The sequence below is a fragment of the Delphinus delphis genome, chromosome 4, assembly GCF_949987515.2.
Source record: "Delphinus delphis chromosome 4, mDelDel1.2, whole genome shotgun sequence".
Classification (NCBI taxonomy): domain Eukaryota; kingdom Metazoa; phylum Chordata; class Mammalia; order Artiodactyla; family Delphinidae; genus Delphinus; species Delphinus delphis.
In genome coordinates this window covers 15,578,011-15,597,797 of record NC_082686.1, presented here as the reverse complement: position 1 = coordinate 15,597,797, position 19,787 = coordinate 15,578,011, and the positions used below count along the sequence as shown (strand labels likewise).

At 40.4% G+C, this 19,787-nt stretch overlaps 1 protein-coding gene and 1 pseudogene across 1 annotated transcript in view; one reads left to right on the top strand and one right to left on the bottom strand.

The window, feature by feature from the left end:
- Positions 1 to 4,090: 4,090 nt before the first annotated feature.
- LOC132424341 (large ribosomal subunit protein uL11 pseudogene) lies at positions 4,091 to 7,092 on the bottom strand (annotated as a pseudogene).
- Positions 7,093 to 9,615: 2,523 nt separating this feature from the next.
- Positions 9,616 to 19,787, top strand: part of MAP3K7CL (MAP3K7 C-terminal like) — a 36,611-nt gene continuing 26,439 nt past the window's right edge. The window contains exon 1 of the mRNA XM_060010110.2: positions 9,616 to 9,700. Coding sequence (XP_059866093.2) covers positions 9,631 to 9,700 — 70 coding nt within the window. The 5' untranslated portion in view covers positions 9,616 to 9,630. The remainder of the gene's footprint in view (positions 9,701 to 19,787) is intronic.

The following is a 19,787-nucleotide window of genomic DNA, read 5'->3' as shown; positions in this document are numbered from 1 at the left end:
AACAAAAACGATAACCCAAAAAAATAATTTAAGACATTTGTGAGAAAACTGGAGGTTTGAATGTTGTTTGGATATTCGATGATGTTGGGGAGAGTTATGACTGTGGTAGTTGTTGTTTGGTATGACAGTGTTTTTGGTTGTGTTAAAGACGGGAGTGGTCTCGCCTGTTGGGGTGCACGATGGGAATTTTACAAATAATAAGTTTATGTTTTCCTTAGGATAACATGAAAACAATAAGCTAAATCTATCTGTACTATAGTGACAAGTTATAAAACTTGGTTTTAGTAATCCTTCCAGATTGTATTCTTGGGAAAGATGCAAATGTTGATATATAAGATAAATATGATTTCTCATAGTCAACAATATTAAAGGAAATTTCATTGTCTCTCCAAGAGCCTGATGTCTAAGTTATTTTAGAAATAGGAACATGTGAGTCAAATCTAATCAACTATATATGATATGCTTATAATATAAAACCATACAAATTCTACATAAGGTTAAAAGGCAAAACAATGGCTACACACACACACACACACACACACACACACACACACACACACACTATATTATTCCAATTTGGGAAACCTTAACTTTTCCTTTGCTTGCTTGTTGGCTAATTCTATAGATTAAGGGTCTGAAAACTATGGACCTTGGTTCAGATCTGGCCCACTATCTCTTTTGGTGTGGTCCATGAGCTAAAAATGCTTTTTAAATTTTTAAACCATTGACAAATATTAATAAGAGAATAATATTTGGTGACATTTGGGAATTGTGTGAAATTCTAATTTCAGTGTCTATAAATACAATTTTACTGGAATACAGATGTGCCCATTTATTTACTATTTTTGTAAATGAAGTTTTATTGGCATCCATCCATCCATTTATATATTGTCTATTGCTGCTTTCCACAATAGAAATGGCAGAGATGAGTATAGTCTTATCCCTCAGCAGTGGATTGGTTCTAGGACCAGCCCCCCCATACCCAAATCCATGGATGCTTTAGTCCCTTATATAAAATAGTGTGGTACAGCATCTGTATCCACGGGTTCTGTGTCTCCTTGTTCTGCATCTGAATCCACGTATGTGGAACCCGGAGATATGGAGGGTCCACTGGAAATGCCACAGAGATTGTACCGCTTCCTAAGTCTAAAATATTTACCCTCTGGCCCTTTACAGCAAAAGTTTGCAGACCGCTGGTATAGATGAAAAAACAGGTCCCAGAGATGTAAAGTGTCTGTTCTAAACTCACACAGCTTTTGAAGGCAGAATCATAATTCAAACCTAGATCTTCTAACTCTTCTAATACTGTTGGGTGTGGTTTTCCCTATGTTTTTTGCCCCCATGAATTCATAATTTCTACTTACATAGTGCTTATTGTCTTTCTGGCATTGTTGTAAGTACTTTACTTAGAAATAGAACTCTTCGAGTGGTTTAAAGGTTCTAATCCTACTCACACCTCTCTTGAGCTTTAGGGCAAAAATGATAGAAAGTTGGTCACTCTGCTATCTTAAGGCTGAAGCAAACTTGGACTACGAAAGTGGCTCCCAGTCACCTTTAAAATGAAAGGCTGTGGTAGTGTATGATCAGAAGTTCTTGGAGGAGGGCTACCTTGTTTTTGCTTTGGAGCTTCAGTCCTCGCTTTGTGATCTTTCACTGTATTACCCTGACAAGGAGGTTTGGGAAGGAATGGCAACACCACTGGAAGTAAGAATTGCAAAGAGACTTCTTTGGGACGGTGGGAAATCTTAGCTGAGGCCTGACTGGGGTCAGGAGGAGAGGAAGAGGCCACTTAAAAGAACAGTGGCATGAGACCATCTCACAGCACACAACAGGTCCTCACAATGCTTTCCCGCCCTTCACTTGCAGTCCCGTGAACAAAGGGAAGCATCTCATCGACTGAATCTCCACAGCTTTATTGTGGTGCATCTCATAAAAGTTTGCCTTCCCCTCATTAGTCCAAGGAAACATGCTAAGTCCTTGTACTTATTTGCTTATTTAAGTATTTATTCCCCTGTGTTTGTTTCAAACAGATGTATCTGTGCTTTATAGAACAGCAGGGTTAAGAAAGAACTTTGGGAAAACCACAATTCAAAAAGAGACATGTACCACAATGTTCATTGCAGCTCTATTTACAATAGCCAGGACCTAGAAGCAGCCTAAGTGTCCATCGACAGATGAATGGATAAAGAAGATGTGACACATATATACAATGGAATATTACCCAGCCATAAAAACAATGAAATTGAGTTATTTCTAATGAGGTGGGTGGACCTAGGGTCTGTCATACAGAGTGAGGTAAGTCAGAAAGAGAAAAACAAGTACCAGATGCCAACGCACATATATGGAATCTAAAAAAATGGTTCTCATGAACCTAGGGGCAGGACAGGAATAAAGACACAGATGTAGAGAATGGACTTGAGGACACAGTGGGGGAAGGGTAAGCTGGGACGAAGTGAGAGAGAGGCATGGACATATATACACTACCAAATGTAAAATAGCTAGTGGGAAGCAGCTGTAAAGCACAGGAAGATCAGCTCGGTGCTTTGTGACCACCTAGAGGGGTGGGATAGGGAGGGTGGGAGGGAGGAAGATGCAAGAGGGAGGAGATATGGGGATATATGTATATGTATAGCTGATTCACTTTGTTATACAGCGGAAACTAACACACCATTGTAAAGCAATTATACTCCAATAAAGATGTTAAAAGAAAGAAAGGAAGAACTTTGGGGCTGTTGTGAAGGAAAGTCTGACATGTAAGAGTTTTTCTGTGGGGATGGAGTTGGGAGGGATGAATAGAAGAGAGGCAACTGAGAGCAGCAAAAAATGAAAAGTTAATTTTCTCCAAGGAGACTCTGCCCTGCCCCTCTGGGAGAGGTATGTCCACTGGAGCTTCAGACTGTGGTGAGGTGAGATAGGAGCTGGTAAACTATGGCTGTGGGCCAAATCCAGGATGCTGTCTGTTTCTGTAAATAAAGTTTTATTGGAACACAGACATGTCCATTTGTTTCCCATTTTTGTAAATAAAGTTGGAGCACCTCCATTCAAATACATCTTGTCTGTGGCTGCTTTTGTGCTACAATGGCAGAGATGAGTAATTCTGAGAGAGATTGTAAGAGCTCATTCAGTGTAAAACATTTAGTATCTGATCCTTTACAGAAAAAAAACTGCTGTTTTTTTTTTTATAAAAACTGTTTTTTTTTTTTTTTTTTTATAAAAACTGATGGTTATAAGGGAAAACTCATTACTTCACCATGGTGAAACATTTCTTTTGGAGATTATAGGCTACCTACATCACGCAGCAGTGGAGAGCTAACTTTAAAGTATTGATGAAAATGTCTTCTAAACCATTCTTTAAATGCTGTACACAAATATTAGCACTTCTTGTTTAAATTTATAAAGCCCTGGACCTACCCCAGCCCTACTGAGTCACCCCCATGGCAGAGCCTGGGAATAGGTATTTTTAAAAGGCATGAACCCACAATGAGGCAAATTTGGGAAATGCTAGACTGGCACATACCAAGTCTTCCCAAGATGCTTATTGAATTGTACCAAGAAATTGAGATCACATTAATTGTGATAACAGTCTGTACCATGAGCTGCTGTGTGTATTATAGACCATAATTCAGAAGCAAGTCAAGGATTCATCATTTAAAAAGCTCCTTGAATTCCATTAAAAATAACTTTCCATGTAACAGTAAAAATCCATTTACTGTTGAAAAGGAGAAAATAAAAAGTTTACATATTGCTTCTATCCAGAGACATACTGTTAATCTGTTAATATTTTGATGTACACATACTGTCCTTTCTGGATTGAATTAGTATAATTCTATTGAATTCTTAAAATACCATGTAGTTATTTTGGGTTACATTTGTGGGAAGGGATTTCACTTGAGTTTCAGATTTGTTATCCTCTTGGAAGTGTTTAGATAAAGAGCCAAGAAATACATCACTGCTCCCATGGGAACAGAAGAACTGGTGAATATTATTATTAAAGCCTTGAATTTATGTGATCAGGCTTGGACAGAGCACATTTAGACTATTTAGATGTATTCTTTTTGTTTCTTTCTTGTTGTTGTTGTCATATTATCCTTTAATGACATCTTTTCCTTTGTATCTCTTTACCAACTGGCATCACCATACCACTGTTGATGTCATGAGGATGCAGCCACTGACATTGCAGCCCACACAATGGATGGTCCCCAGGATTGCTGTAAAGGTGCTGGAGAATCCTCTGGATAAAGATCTATGCTGCATCTGTCAGGTGCTTTTGACAATATCATAAGAGGTGATATTTCCATTGTATTTAATATATAACTGTCGTGTTCTATCTCTGGTTGGTTCGCCAAGGGCTTTTATGATCAGGGCAGAGGAGGAAGGTGCTACCTCATTCTGGGCCTTTCCATTCTGAAGGGTCAGTTTCACTGGAATCCAGATGCTTCCAGTTATGGATTTCCTTGGCAATGTCCTTGTCACCACCAGCTTTTCTGAAGTCACACCCATGGGCTGATTTGGGAGCCAGTGCAGAATTGGTATCCACTTCCCCACCAGCACACACAAGATCCACAACTTCGGTTTCCTTGAGGTTGAATTTAGGTGTCACGGTAAAGATAGCTGGTGTCGGATGAACCTGGATGCTAACAGATCATGAAGAAAGTTATAACTTTGTCTCCTTCACTCCAAAAGTTGAGTGTCAGACATCGATAATGAAACAACTCAATTTGATATTTCATACACAGTGCATCCTGGTATAGTGGAAATAGCATGAACTAAAAATTGGAAAACCTGGATCTTATCTGGGTCATTATTCCGTAATGATCATTTATCCTTGAACCTTTTACTTAAATTGTTTGAGTCTCAGTTTCCTCATCTGTTAAATAGGGCTGACAGTATTGGCCATGTTTATTTCATAGGATTATTGGGAAGATGAAGATAAACTCTTTTGAATAAGACTCTTTCTGGGGCTTCCCTGGTGGTGCAGTGGTTAAGAATCCTTCTGCCAATGCAGCAGACACAGGTTTGAGCCCTGGTCCAGGAAGATTCCACATGCCACGGAGCAACTGAGCCCACAAGCCACAACTACTGAAGCCCGTGCACCTAGAGCCCATGCTCCACAACAAGAGAAGCCACCACAATGAGAAGCCTGGGCACCCCAACGAAGAGTAGCTCCCACTCGCCGCAACTACAGAAAGCCTGTGCTCAGCAATGAAGACCCAACACAGCCAAAAATAAATAAATAAAAATAAATAAATTTATTAAAACAAGAGTCTTTTTAATCAATTTTAATGCAATATGTAAGACGATATTATTATCCATAAAATAACATCAAACAGTAATAATAATTCCTGGAAAGATTTGCAGTTAGAAATGCAAATAGGTTTATATGTGAATGTTTTTAATCATCTGAATCTATGCCCCTTATTACTGTGGATAGCATAACAAATTAACCTTTTATTCATTAGACCAAGGAAACCTGCTAAATCGTTTTACTTATTTAACATTGTTTGAGCAGTTTAAGGTTTACAGAAAAAAAAAATGAGTGAAAAGCACAGAGTTCCCTTCTATTCCCTCCCCCCCACTTCTCCTCCCCTATTTCCCCAATTATTAACATCTTGCATTAGCGTGGTACATTTGTTACAATTGATGAGTCAATATAGACACAGTCTTATTAACTAAAGTCTGTAGTTTATAACTCTTGGTGTTGTACATTTTATGGGTTTTGACAAACATATGACATATATTCACCATTATAGTGTCACACAGAATAGTTTCACTGCCCTAAAAATCCTATGCTCCCTATTCATCTCTCTCTCCCTCTCTTTAAACCCCTGGCAACTACTGATCTTTTTCCTGTCTCCATAATGGTGCCTTTTCCAGAATGTTGTATAGTTGGAATCATGCAATATGTAGCCTTTTCACATTGGCTTCTTTCACTTAGTAATATACATGTAAGTTTCCTCCATGTGTTTTATGGCTTGATAGCTCATTTCTTTTTATTATTGAATAATATTTCATTGTCTGGATGTACTACAGTTTGTTTATCCATTCACCTATGAAAGGACCTCTTGTTTGCCTCCAAGTTTTGGCAATCATGAATAAAGCTGCTATAAACATCTGTGTGTAAGTCTTTGTGTGGACATAAGTTTTAGTTCCTTTGGGTAAATACCAAGGAGTGTGATGGCTGGATCATAATGGTAAGTACATATTTAGTTTTGTAGGAAGCTGCCAAACTGTCTTCCAAAGTGGCCACACCATTTTTCACCCTCACCAGTATTTGGTGTTGTTAGTGTTTTGGATTTTGGCCATTCTAAGAGGGATGTAGTGGAATATCAATGTTGTTTTAATTTGCAATTTCCTCATGACGTGTGGTGTTCAGCATTTTTTCATATGATTATTTGCCATCTCTATATCTTCTTTTGTGAGGTGTCTGTTCATATCTTTTGTCCATTTTTTTTTTTTTTTTTTTTTTTTTTTGCGGTACGTGGGCCTCTCACCGCTGTGGCCTCTCCCATTGCGGAGCACAGGCTCCGGACATGCAGGCTCAGCGGCCATGGCCCACGGGCCCAGGCGCTCCACGGCACGCGGGATCCTCCCGGACCGGGGCACGAACCCGTGTCCCCTGCATCGGCAGGCGGACTCCCAACCACTGCGCCACCAGGGGAGCCCTGCCCATTTTTAAATTGGGTTGTTTTCCTACTGTTGAGTTTTAAGAGTTCTGTTTATATCTTGGATAGCCATCCTTTACCTGGTATGTATTTTGCAAAGATTTTCTCCCAGTCTGTGCATTCTCTGGATACTTGTTTATCTTTAATTATTTAACCTCAACGTCAACATCCAACTCTTTTAAAGTTCTACCCATCTTCAGGTTGATAGCTATTAAAAAGTTTGAACAGTTTGAACTTTCCCTTCCTGTTTACCATTGACTCAGTTTGCGGTCGGTTGCATCGTAGATGGGATCAAGTCATCAAGCCCAACAGCAGCTCAACCTCAGACCTCACGTTCTTAAGCCGAATCATCGCTGCCATCATCTGAGAGTCGGCTTGTGGCCTGTCCAAGTTGGCTGGGTCCCGGGGAGCTGACTGGAGCGGCCGACATTTTTGCTGACTGGAGTCATGCTATCTTTGCCAGTTTGCTGGAATAGACACAGACACCGATTGGGTCACGCTGAAGACATTCCTGTCTTGTGAAGCAAGTCTGTTTGTATTTTAGGTTTGCCAGGACTAATGAATTAAAACATTTGGACTCTCCACGACTTGCTGTTTATCAATGCCTCTGACAGGAGGAGGGATTTCTTTTGCTCTTGCTTTTTCTAGAAGCATGACAACATCCTGGCTGTTGGAGAGACAAGGAAAAGAGAGAGGGGTCGTGGAGGGAAGTGCAACAGGGAGGCCCCGTGGGACGCCGGAGTCTGGGGGACAGCAGGTAGCAGCGAGCCGCCCTCCCAGCTGTCACTGCTCCTCAGATTGTCAGCGGCTGCTATGCGGCAGGTGCAGCCTGCTCTGCCACTAGGTCTGTACTCCACAAAGGCAACGACCGGCCAAGGCAGTGGCTGGCCCTCGATTACACAAGTGCAGACACTCAACTAAGTGAGGTAAGGCGACAGGTGTGAAAACCCAACTAAATGCTCAGAGCACCAGCAACTTAACCAAAGCTCTGCTACCGCCGAGAGGAGGAATCAGTGGCCCATTTCCCCAGGCGGTGTGATGAAAAGGCAAGTTGGTTCAGGGGCTCTTGTGGCTGACACCGTGTGGAACTCAAAATCCACCCAACTTTGCCGCCGCCATCCTTTGGGAGGCGGACAGATGTTCTCTGTTGTGTGGAGGGGAGGGACTCTAATTAGCTGTGTTGATTAATTCCATTTCTCGTGGCTGGAAACACTGCCAGAGATCTATTTACAAAATCCCAGGAGGCAAACTTCCACCTCTTCTGGTTTATTTCTCGGTGCAGGAGAGCATTGGGAGATTTAGCCAAAAGAGGAGTGAAGCTTTTCATCCTTAGATGTTATGATAAAATGGTTTGGTGATGGTACAGGGCGTAACAATAAGATTTTTTTCTTTTCGCTACAACTTTAAGGGGTTTTTTATTGTCTGTTTTGTTAAATTTGAGACAGTCTGTTCTATTCCCTAGGAACAGGTGGCTAACAAGATGGTTGATTCTAAGCAGACGAGACTACACAGAAATGTATGTCAGAGCTAAGATAAAACAAATTTTGAGTCAAGTAACAGTGATTTTATATTACCCTTTTCTTGAGTCGAATGTTTCACATTAATACTTCTTTTCTAACTTAGAATGACATGACTTGGAGTGCTTTATGGTTCATTGCTACTTGTAGTGTTCAATGAATGGGCCAAATATGATTCTAACTGGGTGATGAACAGTTGCTGGTTTTTCTCCAAAGCTATACTAGGTGTTTAATATAAGCATGTTCTTTTTTCATATACTGGTGATAAGATGATTCCATATGTATGTATGTCTAAATATATATATTATATGTATATATGCATTCGCTTTGGCTCTATAAATAATTGTAAAAACAAAATTCAGTGTTCTAGACACTATTTTTAGATAGAGAAAAGTTATGGGAAAGAATCAGAAACCTTGCTGTGAGAAAATGTCCTGCTAAAGCAGTTCCCAGAATCTCGCTAAGGATGGTTAAAGAGATGATTTATATTTTGCCATTTTTAGAGACATTTTCTTTAAAACATCATTCAGAGTTTTTGGTTTACTGTCTCCATGAGAAGGAAAGTAGAAGGCTTAGGGGAAAGCATGACTAAAAATAGAAAAGTTAAATATATGGATTTAAATGACAAAGATATCTTGTGTTTATAATTATATCTTTTCCCAGACCCATTGAACAAAAATTATCAAATATCTTGGTTAAATTATTATACAAAGAAATTTTCATGTATTTTCACCCACCCCAACCCGTATTATCTGTAGCATGCTTTTCCATTCATTCTATCTTAGTTTATTAAATGATAAATTAGTAGGTGATGTAGATCATCAATAGGATGTTTTTAGGATGTGTCTTTTGCTCATATCACACAACCTTAGAAATGTTTGGTAGATTAATAGGTAGTTAATCAGATATTTAAAGCGCATACTATTCATAATATAACTGGGGGATATTTTAAAATAGTCTTTGGTATTCTTGAAATAATTCCATGATAGGTATTTGTTACCACTCCCAGATCAATAATTCAGATCCAATTTAGGCTTTTGAGTGTGAAAAGATGTCTGTTGCCTTATTAAGACTTCTTTATCCCCCTCAATTAAAAATAAAATACTATATAAGACCTCAAAGGGCCAGGGTTGGACTGGTCAGTGTAAGGGATACTAAAAAAGTGAAGTGGGTGGAGATTTTGCCCCATCTTTTATATTTTGTTCTAGATGTATTTCCAAAGCAAATGTTTTTATAAGCCAGAAAAAGAATTATAAATGGGACAGGTGTAGGGAAAGCAAGCTAGGAGCTAGGAATATCTTTAGAATAAGAAAGCAGTGCTTACTAACTTTCCCCTCTAAGTTCCAAAGGCCTCTGAGTATTCGAGGGGTAATGTTGGATAAAGTGACAATGGCTCTTTCTTGTCATTACAGCTGGAAGACCAGGAGGAAGGCCAAGGCTCAGGTGCCCACATGATCAGCACAGCCAGGGTACCTGCAGATAAGCCAGTACGCATTGCCTTCAGCCTCGATAATGCCTCAGGTATGCTCTGCTTTGAGGGAAAGTGTTGCCTCCTCAGCCTGCCGCCTTCTTACCATCATGTTTTCTAGTTCCACAAAGGGCATTTAAAAATGCATGCCTGGGGACTTGCCTGGTGGTCCAGTGGTTAGGAGTCCGAGCTTCCACTGCAGGGGGCACGGGTTCGATCCCTGGTCAGGGAACTAAGATCCTGCAGGCTGTGTGGCCAAAAAAATAAAAATGCATGCCTGGCATGAGCCAATGATGGGGAGAGTGATTCTTCATCATGCATCGTTGGAGAGTGGCTTCCAGAAATGCCTCTGGTGACGCTTCCATCTCCAAACCTTTGGTCGTTTGAGCACATTTCTTCTTCTTCTTTTTTAAAAAAGTATTTATTTATATTTATTTAGGCTGTGCTGGGTCTTAGTTGCAGCACTCGGGACCTTCCTTGTGGCATGAGGATTTTTAGTTGCAGCATGTGGACTTCTTAGTTGCAGCATGCATGCGGGATCTAGGTCCCCCACCAGGGATCAAACCTGGGGCCCCTGCGTTGGGAGCACGGAGTCTTACCCACTGGACCACCAGGGAAGTCCCTCTTCTTATTTTTTTACTTTTTCCATTTTAGTTTTCTTTTATTATAAAATTCATGGAGCTATAACAATTTCTAATGAGAACAAATTATGTCATTGTTAAAACTGCACGAGGAAATGTTTATTAAGAGCTGGCAGTTGGCTAGGTAATATAAAAATATCACTGTCCCGGTTCCAGCAGCATTTCCTGAAGCCTAAGTTCCAAATGCTGGTTTCTCACTGGTGCTCCCACACTTCCGGCTAATAAACAGACTTCAGCGGGAGTGATGAATGAGACAGGTGAGGCAGACCTTCTTGAAATAGTATGGTCTGAGGTGAGGCTGTCATACATAGAGCCCTTTGTCATGGCTTCCTTCAATGACCTCTTAACACACATACTCAGTTCCACCGTCTTTGACAGGGGACCTCAGGTGGTGTGAGGTCACAGCAGTGAGGAAGGGAAGGCTTGGATCTCTTCCACTGGTGTCATCTTTTGCTTTCAGTCTAATGTCATCTGTTAAAATCACATAGTCACACGCTTAAACAACATTATCATTTAAACCTTGCATCTTCTGAGCATTGATTCCCTCCTTCCTTCCTTCCCTCCTTCCCTCTCTCCCTCCCTCCCTCCCTTGCTTCCTTCCTTCCTTCCTTCCTTCCCTCCTACAATGCTCCTGTAGGAAGGAATGCTTTAAAAAGTAATGATTGAAAAGGGACAGGTTCCTCCCCCAAATAATGCAAAGTAAGGATCTGGGCTCTGTGAAGTCTGACACTACACAACCCATTTAGACTTTACTATACCAAGTGATTATGGTGGTGACACCTCTGCCCTGGGGTTCCTGGACTATGCAGCCCCCAGTGGAGAATTCGTTCTAGAGTAGGAAGAGGTGAAGCCTTGACTCTTCATCATCTGTTCTTCTAACACTCTTCCCATGGCCGCTGTTATATTATATTCCCAATCAAGGTTGCCTTGCAAGACAATGATGAAGGGGAAACCTCCCAAAAGGCAAACCAATCCGTCTCAACTAAGAAATGACAACTACCACTAATTGCATTTGTCTTTGCATTAGATCTTCACTTATATTATTTCTGATCTTTAAAATAACCATGCAATGTAGGCATTACTATTTCCAATTTGCAGAGACAGAGATCAAGGTCCAGAGACCCCACTGTTAGTGAGTAACTGAGTTATGATTTAAACTCAGGTCCCTAGACTGGACTGTCTGAACTCTTCATTATGCCATCATGCATCTCTAGGAAGAAAAGGAAGCTATGTTTGTAGGGAAAGAGAGTATGTAAGAACTCTCTGTACTTTCTGCTCAATTTATCTGTAAACCTAAAACTGCACTAAAAAATAAAGTCAATAATTAAAAACAAAACAAAAAAGAAAAGCTCCTTCTTTTTTTTTTTTTGCGGTACGTGGGCCTCTCACTGCTGTGACCTCTCCCGTTGCGGAGCACAGGCTCTAGATGCGCAGGCTCAGCGGCCATGGCCCACGGGCCCAGCCACTCCGTGGCATGTGGGATCTTCCCGAACCGGAGCACAAACCCGTGCTCCCTGCATCGGCAGGCGGTCTCCCAACCACTGTGCCACCAGGGAAGCCCGCTCCTTCTGTTTTTACGCATTTCATAAATACAAGATTTTGAGGAATAATCAGTGCTTGAGTGGCTAGCTCTCAAGACAGATACATGTAAACACAAAATCCCAAGGGAGAAAGAAGATGTACAATTTTCTTCCCTGTGCTCGTGTCCCACATGAGCAGGACAAGTCCTGTCGCAATCAACAGTGTTACAGAAAAAATCTAGTATATAAACTTGTTTATTTCAAACAATATTATTATATCATAATTTTGGGCAACACAAATAAACACATTGGTCCCTCATATTCATTTTAACAAAATTTAATTTATGTACAGAAAAGAACCATGGAGAGGTGGATCTTCTCTTTGGGCTACATGAAAGACTCTTCCTTGAAGTACAAGATGTACAACTTGTAATTAATTTGCCACCATCCTTTGAACCCTCTTGGCCCCTGACTGGGAATTCCTGCATGTTTTTCATCAGTCATTTTCGATTGGTTTGTTCCAGTCTCTTTCAAATGTCCCAAGAATGCTCACTTCTGAAATTCACAGTTTTTGATACAGTAGCTTCAAATAAGGGTTGTCATTTATTTCAAGTTAATTCCTGACTTCCAGTTCTACAGAAAGATGCTCATGAAGCCTTATGAAGAACCTTCTAAAACTAAATTTTGTAAAATGATCAGTGTGTCCCCATATCTCTCGAAAGGGCACCTAACTAGAGAATCCAAGACAGGAGCTGGGGTTCTGTGTTTCTCCATCTTTCTTAAAATAATCACCAGAGAGCACTTATCAAAAACATATGTTCCATGGCCCTACTCCTCCTGCAGTAGGCTCGGACTGAAGCCCAGCAATCTGTATTTTCCCATGCACCTGAGCTTACAAGTGCACAGAAAGATGCCTTGCAGATATCTGGGGACACTCCCTCTGAATTCTCGAATAAGGAGTGTGTGGAGTGTCACACCAAGCAACACTTGCCATCATACACACTATGCATGCCTTTTGAATTCCAGTGCATGTGGTCCATAGACCACACACTTAGGGGGAAAAGAAAGGAAAAATCCTAGACTTTTACAATAAATGGGAAAACTAAGGTAAACTTTTAGGGAGTAATTCCTTATTATTGAATTTATTCTTGAGGAGTAAGCAGAGTCCATGATAAAAGGAGATGTCTTTGCCTGTGAACGTTGACTTGTTCATTTCTTATGAGCCTAATACAGTGCTTATTCCTCTGGTCATGTTAGGACCGTTTCTTTTCTTTTCTTTTTTTTATTTTTTTGCATATTTATCTGAGACAATTTAGTGTAGAGGTTAAGGGAATACGGCTTTGAAATCAGTGAGCTGTGGTTTCTAGATCCATTTCCATCACTGTTTGTATGATCTTGGGTAAGTCACTCAACTTTGCTGAACTTCAGTTTCTCATAAGATGTGTATAGTAATAACTCACAGAGTTCTTGTGAGAATTAAATGACACTATATAGATAAAACATGTAGCATAGCACTTGACATAAATTAAGGACTCAGTTAGGCCCTGTGTTTATGATGACTGATTCTGGAAAATAAAGGAAAGTATAAAGCATGAAGCAGCTTTGTGTTTCACCTACATCTCACACTTCTACTTCTTGTCAAGGTAGGGTTTATAGTATAACTGAGCTGTAATTATTTAGGGAGTAATTATCCAGTTGCTGGATTGTCGGTACCTCTCCTTCTGCTCTTAGCAGTTAGCTGAGCTTTACTTAGTTTCTATATTTCTAGCATTCTGCCAAAGGCTGGTGATATGTGCAAAGAGAAGTACAATATGATCTCTCCTGTGGGGAAAAATCTGTCCCCCAGAGCAGATGGGAACAGCTTCTTGGAAGATGTAATAGTCATCCTGGGCTTGAAGGCGGGTAGTGTAGGAAAGGTGCCATTTCTGGATACCACATATAAGAAAAGGAAGCTACACATCTTCTAACAATTCTTCTTCCTTTTCCCTTCAAACAGAAAGTGTGAGCAAATCCTAAGTCAGGAAGAGCACGATTTGTTCAGGAAATACTAAAACTCTCTTCAGCTGGAACAGAGGTCTGAACTGTGGAAGAGTTCCTGCCATTTACTTGGCCCCTCTCTGAGCTGGGCATTGTGCTGGAGTCTTAGGTAGAATGTCTATTTTAGATAGCAGTAGACTAGAGTTACCAAGTCAATCTTAAAAGTTCAGTGAAAGAGTTTGGATTTGATCAGAAGCAATAGAGTTTCAAGAGTCCTTGAGCAAGGGAGTAATATGATGAAAATGATGAGTGTTCAATTGAGATAGTCTAGAATGTGGGGAGATGAGAGAATGCAAGGGGCTTTTTATCATGGTACACAGACAAAGTGATGAAAGCCTGGATTAGAGAATGGAATGGGATGATTGAATTCAGAGTACATTTGGAAGGAAGGGTTGAAAGGACTTGGTGACAGACTGACCTGGGAGATGGGGAATTGATCATTGATCATTGATAGCAGAATGAGCCACAAGTTTTCAGAAAGACTGGGGACCTCTAGGGGCTTAAATAAAGGAAGCAAGTTGTTAGAGGGAAAAAAAGCCTTCTAAAATACAATCACCATTTCTAGCCTACCATTAGAACCCATCCTTAAGTAACACTTAGCTAGCCATACCTCCCAGAGGCAGCAACGCCTGTCTTTCTTTTTTTAAGAATATATTTTATTTAATTAATTAATTTTTTTGGCTGCACCGAGAGGCTTGCGATATCTTGGGATCTTAGTTCCCCAACGAGGGATCAAACCCGGGTTCTCGGCAGTGAAAGCATGGAGTCCCTAACCACTGGACCGCCAGGAAATTCCCAGCAATGCTTGTCTTTAATAAACTATGATATGACTGGTATTACCTCCAAACTGGGAATTCCAAAGAGTTGACTTTCTAAATTGGGACCTTCATGAAGTTACTTTTCTCAATAGAAAATGTGCAGAAGAGAAATAGGAATCCCACTTCTTGGGTTATTAGAGACTCACTGGCCCTTCTCCAATTAGAGAGAATTTAGAGTTAGACAGACGTGAGGATTTGATGTTAATTACTTGAGAATTTTCTTTATCTTCAGCAGAGCCAAAATCTGGCACATTCTTGTGTAAATCTAGACCTTGGATTTTTTTTAAAAAACTTTTGGTTGTTATTTAGAATCAAGGATAGTGGTATCAGCCTTAGCTGGTAGCTTTAAACAATTTGTTAAAAAATTTTTTTTTCAAGCTATTAGAATTTTTCATATCTGGGCATGAATTAATCATAAGACCTTTAGTTTAAAAAAACTAAAGACCCACTCTGCTTAAGTAATACTATTTTGTCCTCACACATCTGGTGTTTTGTGTGGCAGTGGGAACTATGTGGAATAGCTGAAATAGCTATCCTTGAATCTAGTTTAACTGGGTATCGTGTGAATGTCTTTTTGCATACATGTGCAAAACTGGCTCTCAGCAAAATTGTGATGCAGGTGAAATGTCTCTTGTCATTGTCCCCTTCCTTCAACTTTTTCCTCCCTGTGGTACCTTTTGGTGTTATTTCTCTCTCCCTCTTCAGGGCCCAAAAGTTTCTGTACTCTTTTCTCTTCGCAGTCTCAATCCTTGCTTTTGGGAAAGACTCTGGAAAACCTCATTCACGCTAAGCAATAAGTGTCGAGGTTTACCTTTTTATCTCTCTCAGGGTGTATTTTTGTGTATCAGTAGGAGGTCTAGGGATAAAGTTCCCACTGGAATTCTACCAGCCAACTTGGTAAGGATGGCGTTTGGGGACATGGGCTGGGTGAGCCTCTTTGAACTCTCCCAGGTGGCATTCTGTCCCAACTCTGACCCTTCCTTGAGGGCTGCCTCAGCATGTATTGATAACAATAAGTTGAAAACCACTCAAGAGTGGGGTGGGAGTGGGGGGGTCTTCTATATTTACATCCTTTACAGAGTTGAGAACCACAGTAGAACTTAATTATCAAATACTATAAAATCAATAATACAGTATCTATAACCCCTTTGAGTTTGTTATTCTGGTATCGGGTGAAGATTCTTTGAGATACAACTGGATTTATTGGTTGGAATCTGTTGCTTAAGGCTGTAAAGAAAGGTCAAAAAGGAAAAGAATGGTTATGGAGTCCGTAGGTGCTTTTACTTGTACTATCTCATCAATTTAGTATAGGTGATAACTCTGCAGGAAGATGTTATTATACCCATTTTACAGATGTGGAAACATTGGCTAAGGGAGGTTAAATAACTTGCCTCTAATCAAGCAGTTAATAAATAATGGGAAGGGATTCAAAGCCAGGCTCTTGGGGCTGTTTTTACTTTATTGCCCATTTGGAGGCAGGATCCAAGTAATAAGAGAAAAGAATGATTGTTCCTGTCAGCAAATAGCTTCCCCAATGATCCTGGGAAATGATGGAGGAAAGTTAGTTCTGATATGTTTTCATAGAGTAGGAAAGAAGAAAGGGAGAGGTAAATTTTATTTAGTGGTGTCTGACAAATAAATATACTTCCAACGAGTTCATCTTGAAGCAGATGTTTCTGGGTGAGGGAGTATGTTTTTAAGCTGAATAAGTCAAAATATTCTTACAAAAGGATAAATCAATAAGATTCACCAAATTATAGCTACAATAATAGTGACTAGATGAGTGTTTCAAAGAAACAAAAAATCTGTCTTTAAACTGAATCAGGTCTCTCCATGCAGAGAAATATCATTCAGTCTATTTGATGTATGATCTTGTTTGCCTGATCGTTTTAGGTACTGGTTAAGGTAACATGGTGATTTTTATTAATTATAAACAATTGACAATCTGCTAGGTATCATACGAAAGCTCTCCCTTTATCCATATCCATATCTATAGTTTTAAGTTTATGGGCCCTGAAAATTCAATGTGTATTAGCTTCGCATCTCTAATGTTTAACAAGCAGAAAGCAAAGGTTAAAAAAGCTTTTGATGTGTTTCAAAATGATATGATGCTCTAACAAGAACCAAGGTATCCAGAAAGTTTAAAATAGTTTTTTTGATGTATTGGTAATGTGATTTGCAAACTTATGTCACTTATTTTATTTCTAAAAATAAAATGTGAATCTTGATTTAGATTTAAAGGAAAAGTACTCAAAGACCTTTCATGTGTAAGTTAAAAAAATATTTTTTACAATATTTTATATAGAAAGTGCTTTGATAAGGAAGTAAAAGAGAAACACTTTTAAAATTCAGACTTAAATGAAGAGAGCTGAGGTTATGGCCACACCAGGGAAATCTCCCTTAACTTGGCCTGGGGAAAACTCAGTAATTAGAGTCAGTGATCTTGACCCTAGCTTTTCTCTTTGGATTATTCGGATGAGGAAGATACCCTTAACCCCCATCATTAAACACATACATATGCGCATGCGGACACACACACACACACACACACACACACACACGTCTTGCCTCCCCATTACCACTTGATTGAGTTTATGGTGAAAAGGAATTTAAACTCGATTATATTAAGCATTCATTGTTACTACTGATTATTTCCTAGGTGCCAGGCTTTAGGCGAAATGGTTGACATATGCATTCCTTTACTAATAAGTTTCTGAGACAGAGAATGTCACGTCCATTTTGCAGAGGAGAAAACTGAGTCTCAAAGAGATTATGTTGATTGTCCACATTCACCAATTAAAAAGTGGTCAACCCAGGACTTCCCTGGTGGCGCAGTGGTTGAGAGTCTGCCTGCCGATGCAGGGGACACGGGTTCGTGCCCCGGTCCGGGAGGATCCCACATGCCGCGGAGCGGCTGTGCCCATGAGCCATGGCCGCTGAGCCTGCGCGTCCGGAGCCTGTGCTCTACAACGGGAGGGGCCACAACAGTGAGAGGCCCGCGTACCGCAAAAAGAAAAAAAAAAAAAAAAATAGTGGTCAACCCAGAGATTCAAAGGCAGGTTTATCCATCCTACCAAATGGCACCAACCTGCTGTGTCCTTAGTGGTTAGGAGCCTTCACAGGCAAACAGTTACCAGGAAAGGTTTTTCATGAGTCTCTGCAGTGTAGCCACTGCCCAACTCACTTGCCTCTTAAGTGTCAGTTTGCCCCTGGTGCCCTGGACAGTCTCCAGGAGACCAGCACTCAGGGGTTGTCCTGGAGGCAGGACCATAATGTGTAGAGGCACAGTGCAAACATTCTGGGGCTCTTAAAAAATTATTAAAAATTTCAAGACAGAGTACCCGGATCATTAAACCAAGCGCGGACCCGCCTGCGAAGAGCTCCTGCGACTGCGCAGGTGCATTCCCACGAAGCCGGCTTTGACTGCCGGAAGCGTAGACGGGTTGAACGGATTCTGGGCCAGCTGCCTCTCGAAGTTCCTGGTTGGGGAGTGGAGTGAGGTTTGGGGATGTTCTCTGAGCGTGACTTCTCCCTCTCCCGAGGTCTTCTTCTCTGTGTGGAAACCGACACTCATTCTATCAAGGATTCAGAGTTTCCCAGCATAGACCCAGTTGTACAATATTTAGGGTGGAGGGCACAGTGGGATGGGGAGAGAGTTGACTCCAAAGTCCAGTCAAGATGTTGTCTAGGGCAGTTGTTCTCAAATACTGGTTCCCAGACCTGGTCTGGTTCTGATGAAGTTTTCCTCTCTGATGTAAAACAAAAGAAATAAGGACAGCACAGTGAGGTTGTGTGTGTGTGTTTGTCTATAAAGCTAAATTTATCCATTATGATGGATACACTTGCATTCTCAGATTATATTTGTCTTATAATTTTGGTGTTAAAATGTTCTCTGTCATAAAGAGATGTTAAAGATACGTGGTCGTTGTTTTGGAATCTTCACTAGCTGAATAAAAATTTGGACAGTCTAAGGGCATGATTCCCAATGTTTGGGGGAAAATTTTACTGGCTCATGAAATACAAGTGCACGGGAACCCATGAAGCAGAAGGTGAAGAAGCACAGGGCAGCATGAGAAGAGCCCTGGGCGGGGAGACACCCCTTAGTCTTACGAGACTCTTCCTTTCGCGGGGCCCTTGTCCTCAGCTCTGCTCTGAGAGACTGGGACCAGATGACCAGCAGTTCCTTCCAGCTGTAGAGCTCTGGCTGCATAATTACTAAATAACAGTGAGGATTTGGATTACAGACCCAATGGGCCTCCCTTATCTGATTCATGGAGAAGCACAAAGCAGATAATTTAAGGAAACCTGAAGCAGGATAACCACCAAAGCAACCCAACAGCTGCTAAATAGACACTGAGACAAGCCCATCATAAAATGTACTATGGTATGTCATAATGGTTGGGATACCAATCAGAAAGGTCTATATTAAGTACCATTGACTTAGTCACATTGTGTTTGCAAAACAAGCAGTGAACATCTGCTTATTAAAAAAAAAAAAAATTCCTCTTTCATTCTTTCCTTTATCTTTCGTCCTTTAACAAATTCCTGAGGATACATTTTTCTTGGTCCATCAAGCCCACAGTGTCATTTTGGAAAGGAAGCCTATGAATTATTTTCTTAATGCATTAAAAAGTGTGGTAAAGTGATTTGCCGGTTTGGCATAGAACCTCAGTCCCTGCCTTGAATGTAATAGGCATTTAATAAATATTTGATTGATAAATAAATTTTAACAAAAAAGTACTTGCATTCTGATTTTTTATCACATTATAAACATATCTAGCAACTGCTCTCCTTTTTTAAAAAAAGCCAAATTTTCCAAGGGGGTGTCTTGCATAGCTACTGTACAATTTACTTTGTGCTTCTGGAATTGTCAAAACAAACTTAACTGCTCTTAGGAACTCCGATCTGATATCACTGTCAAAATGTTTTACAACGATTTGGCCAAATGTTTGTGGAACAGCTGTGCTACTAGTCTGCCTAAGTCATTTTCCTTCTTTCTTTTTGGCCCAATCCTGTGATTCATCATTCTGCTTTTAGAATATTTGCCTATTTTTAAAACCAGTCAAAGAAGGCAGCCACTGTTTAAAAGTAAACACACCACACATCAACTTGGAGCAGCTTTGT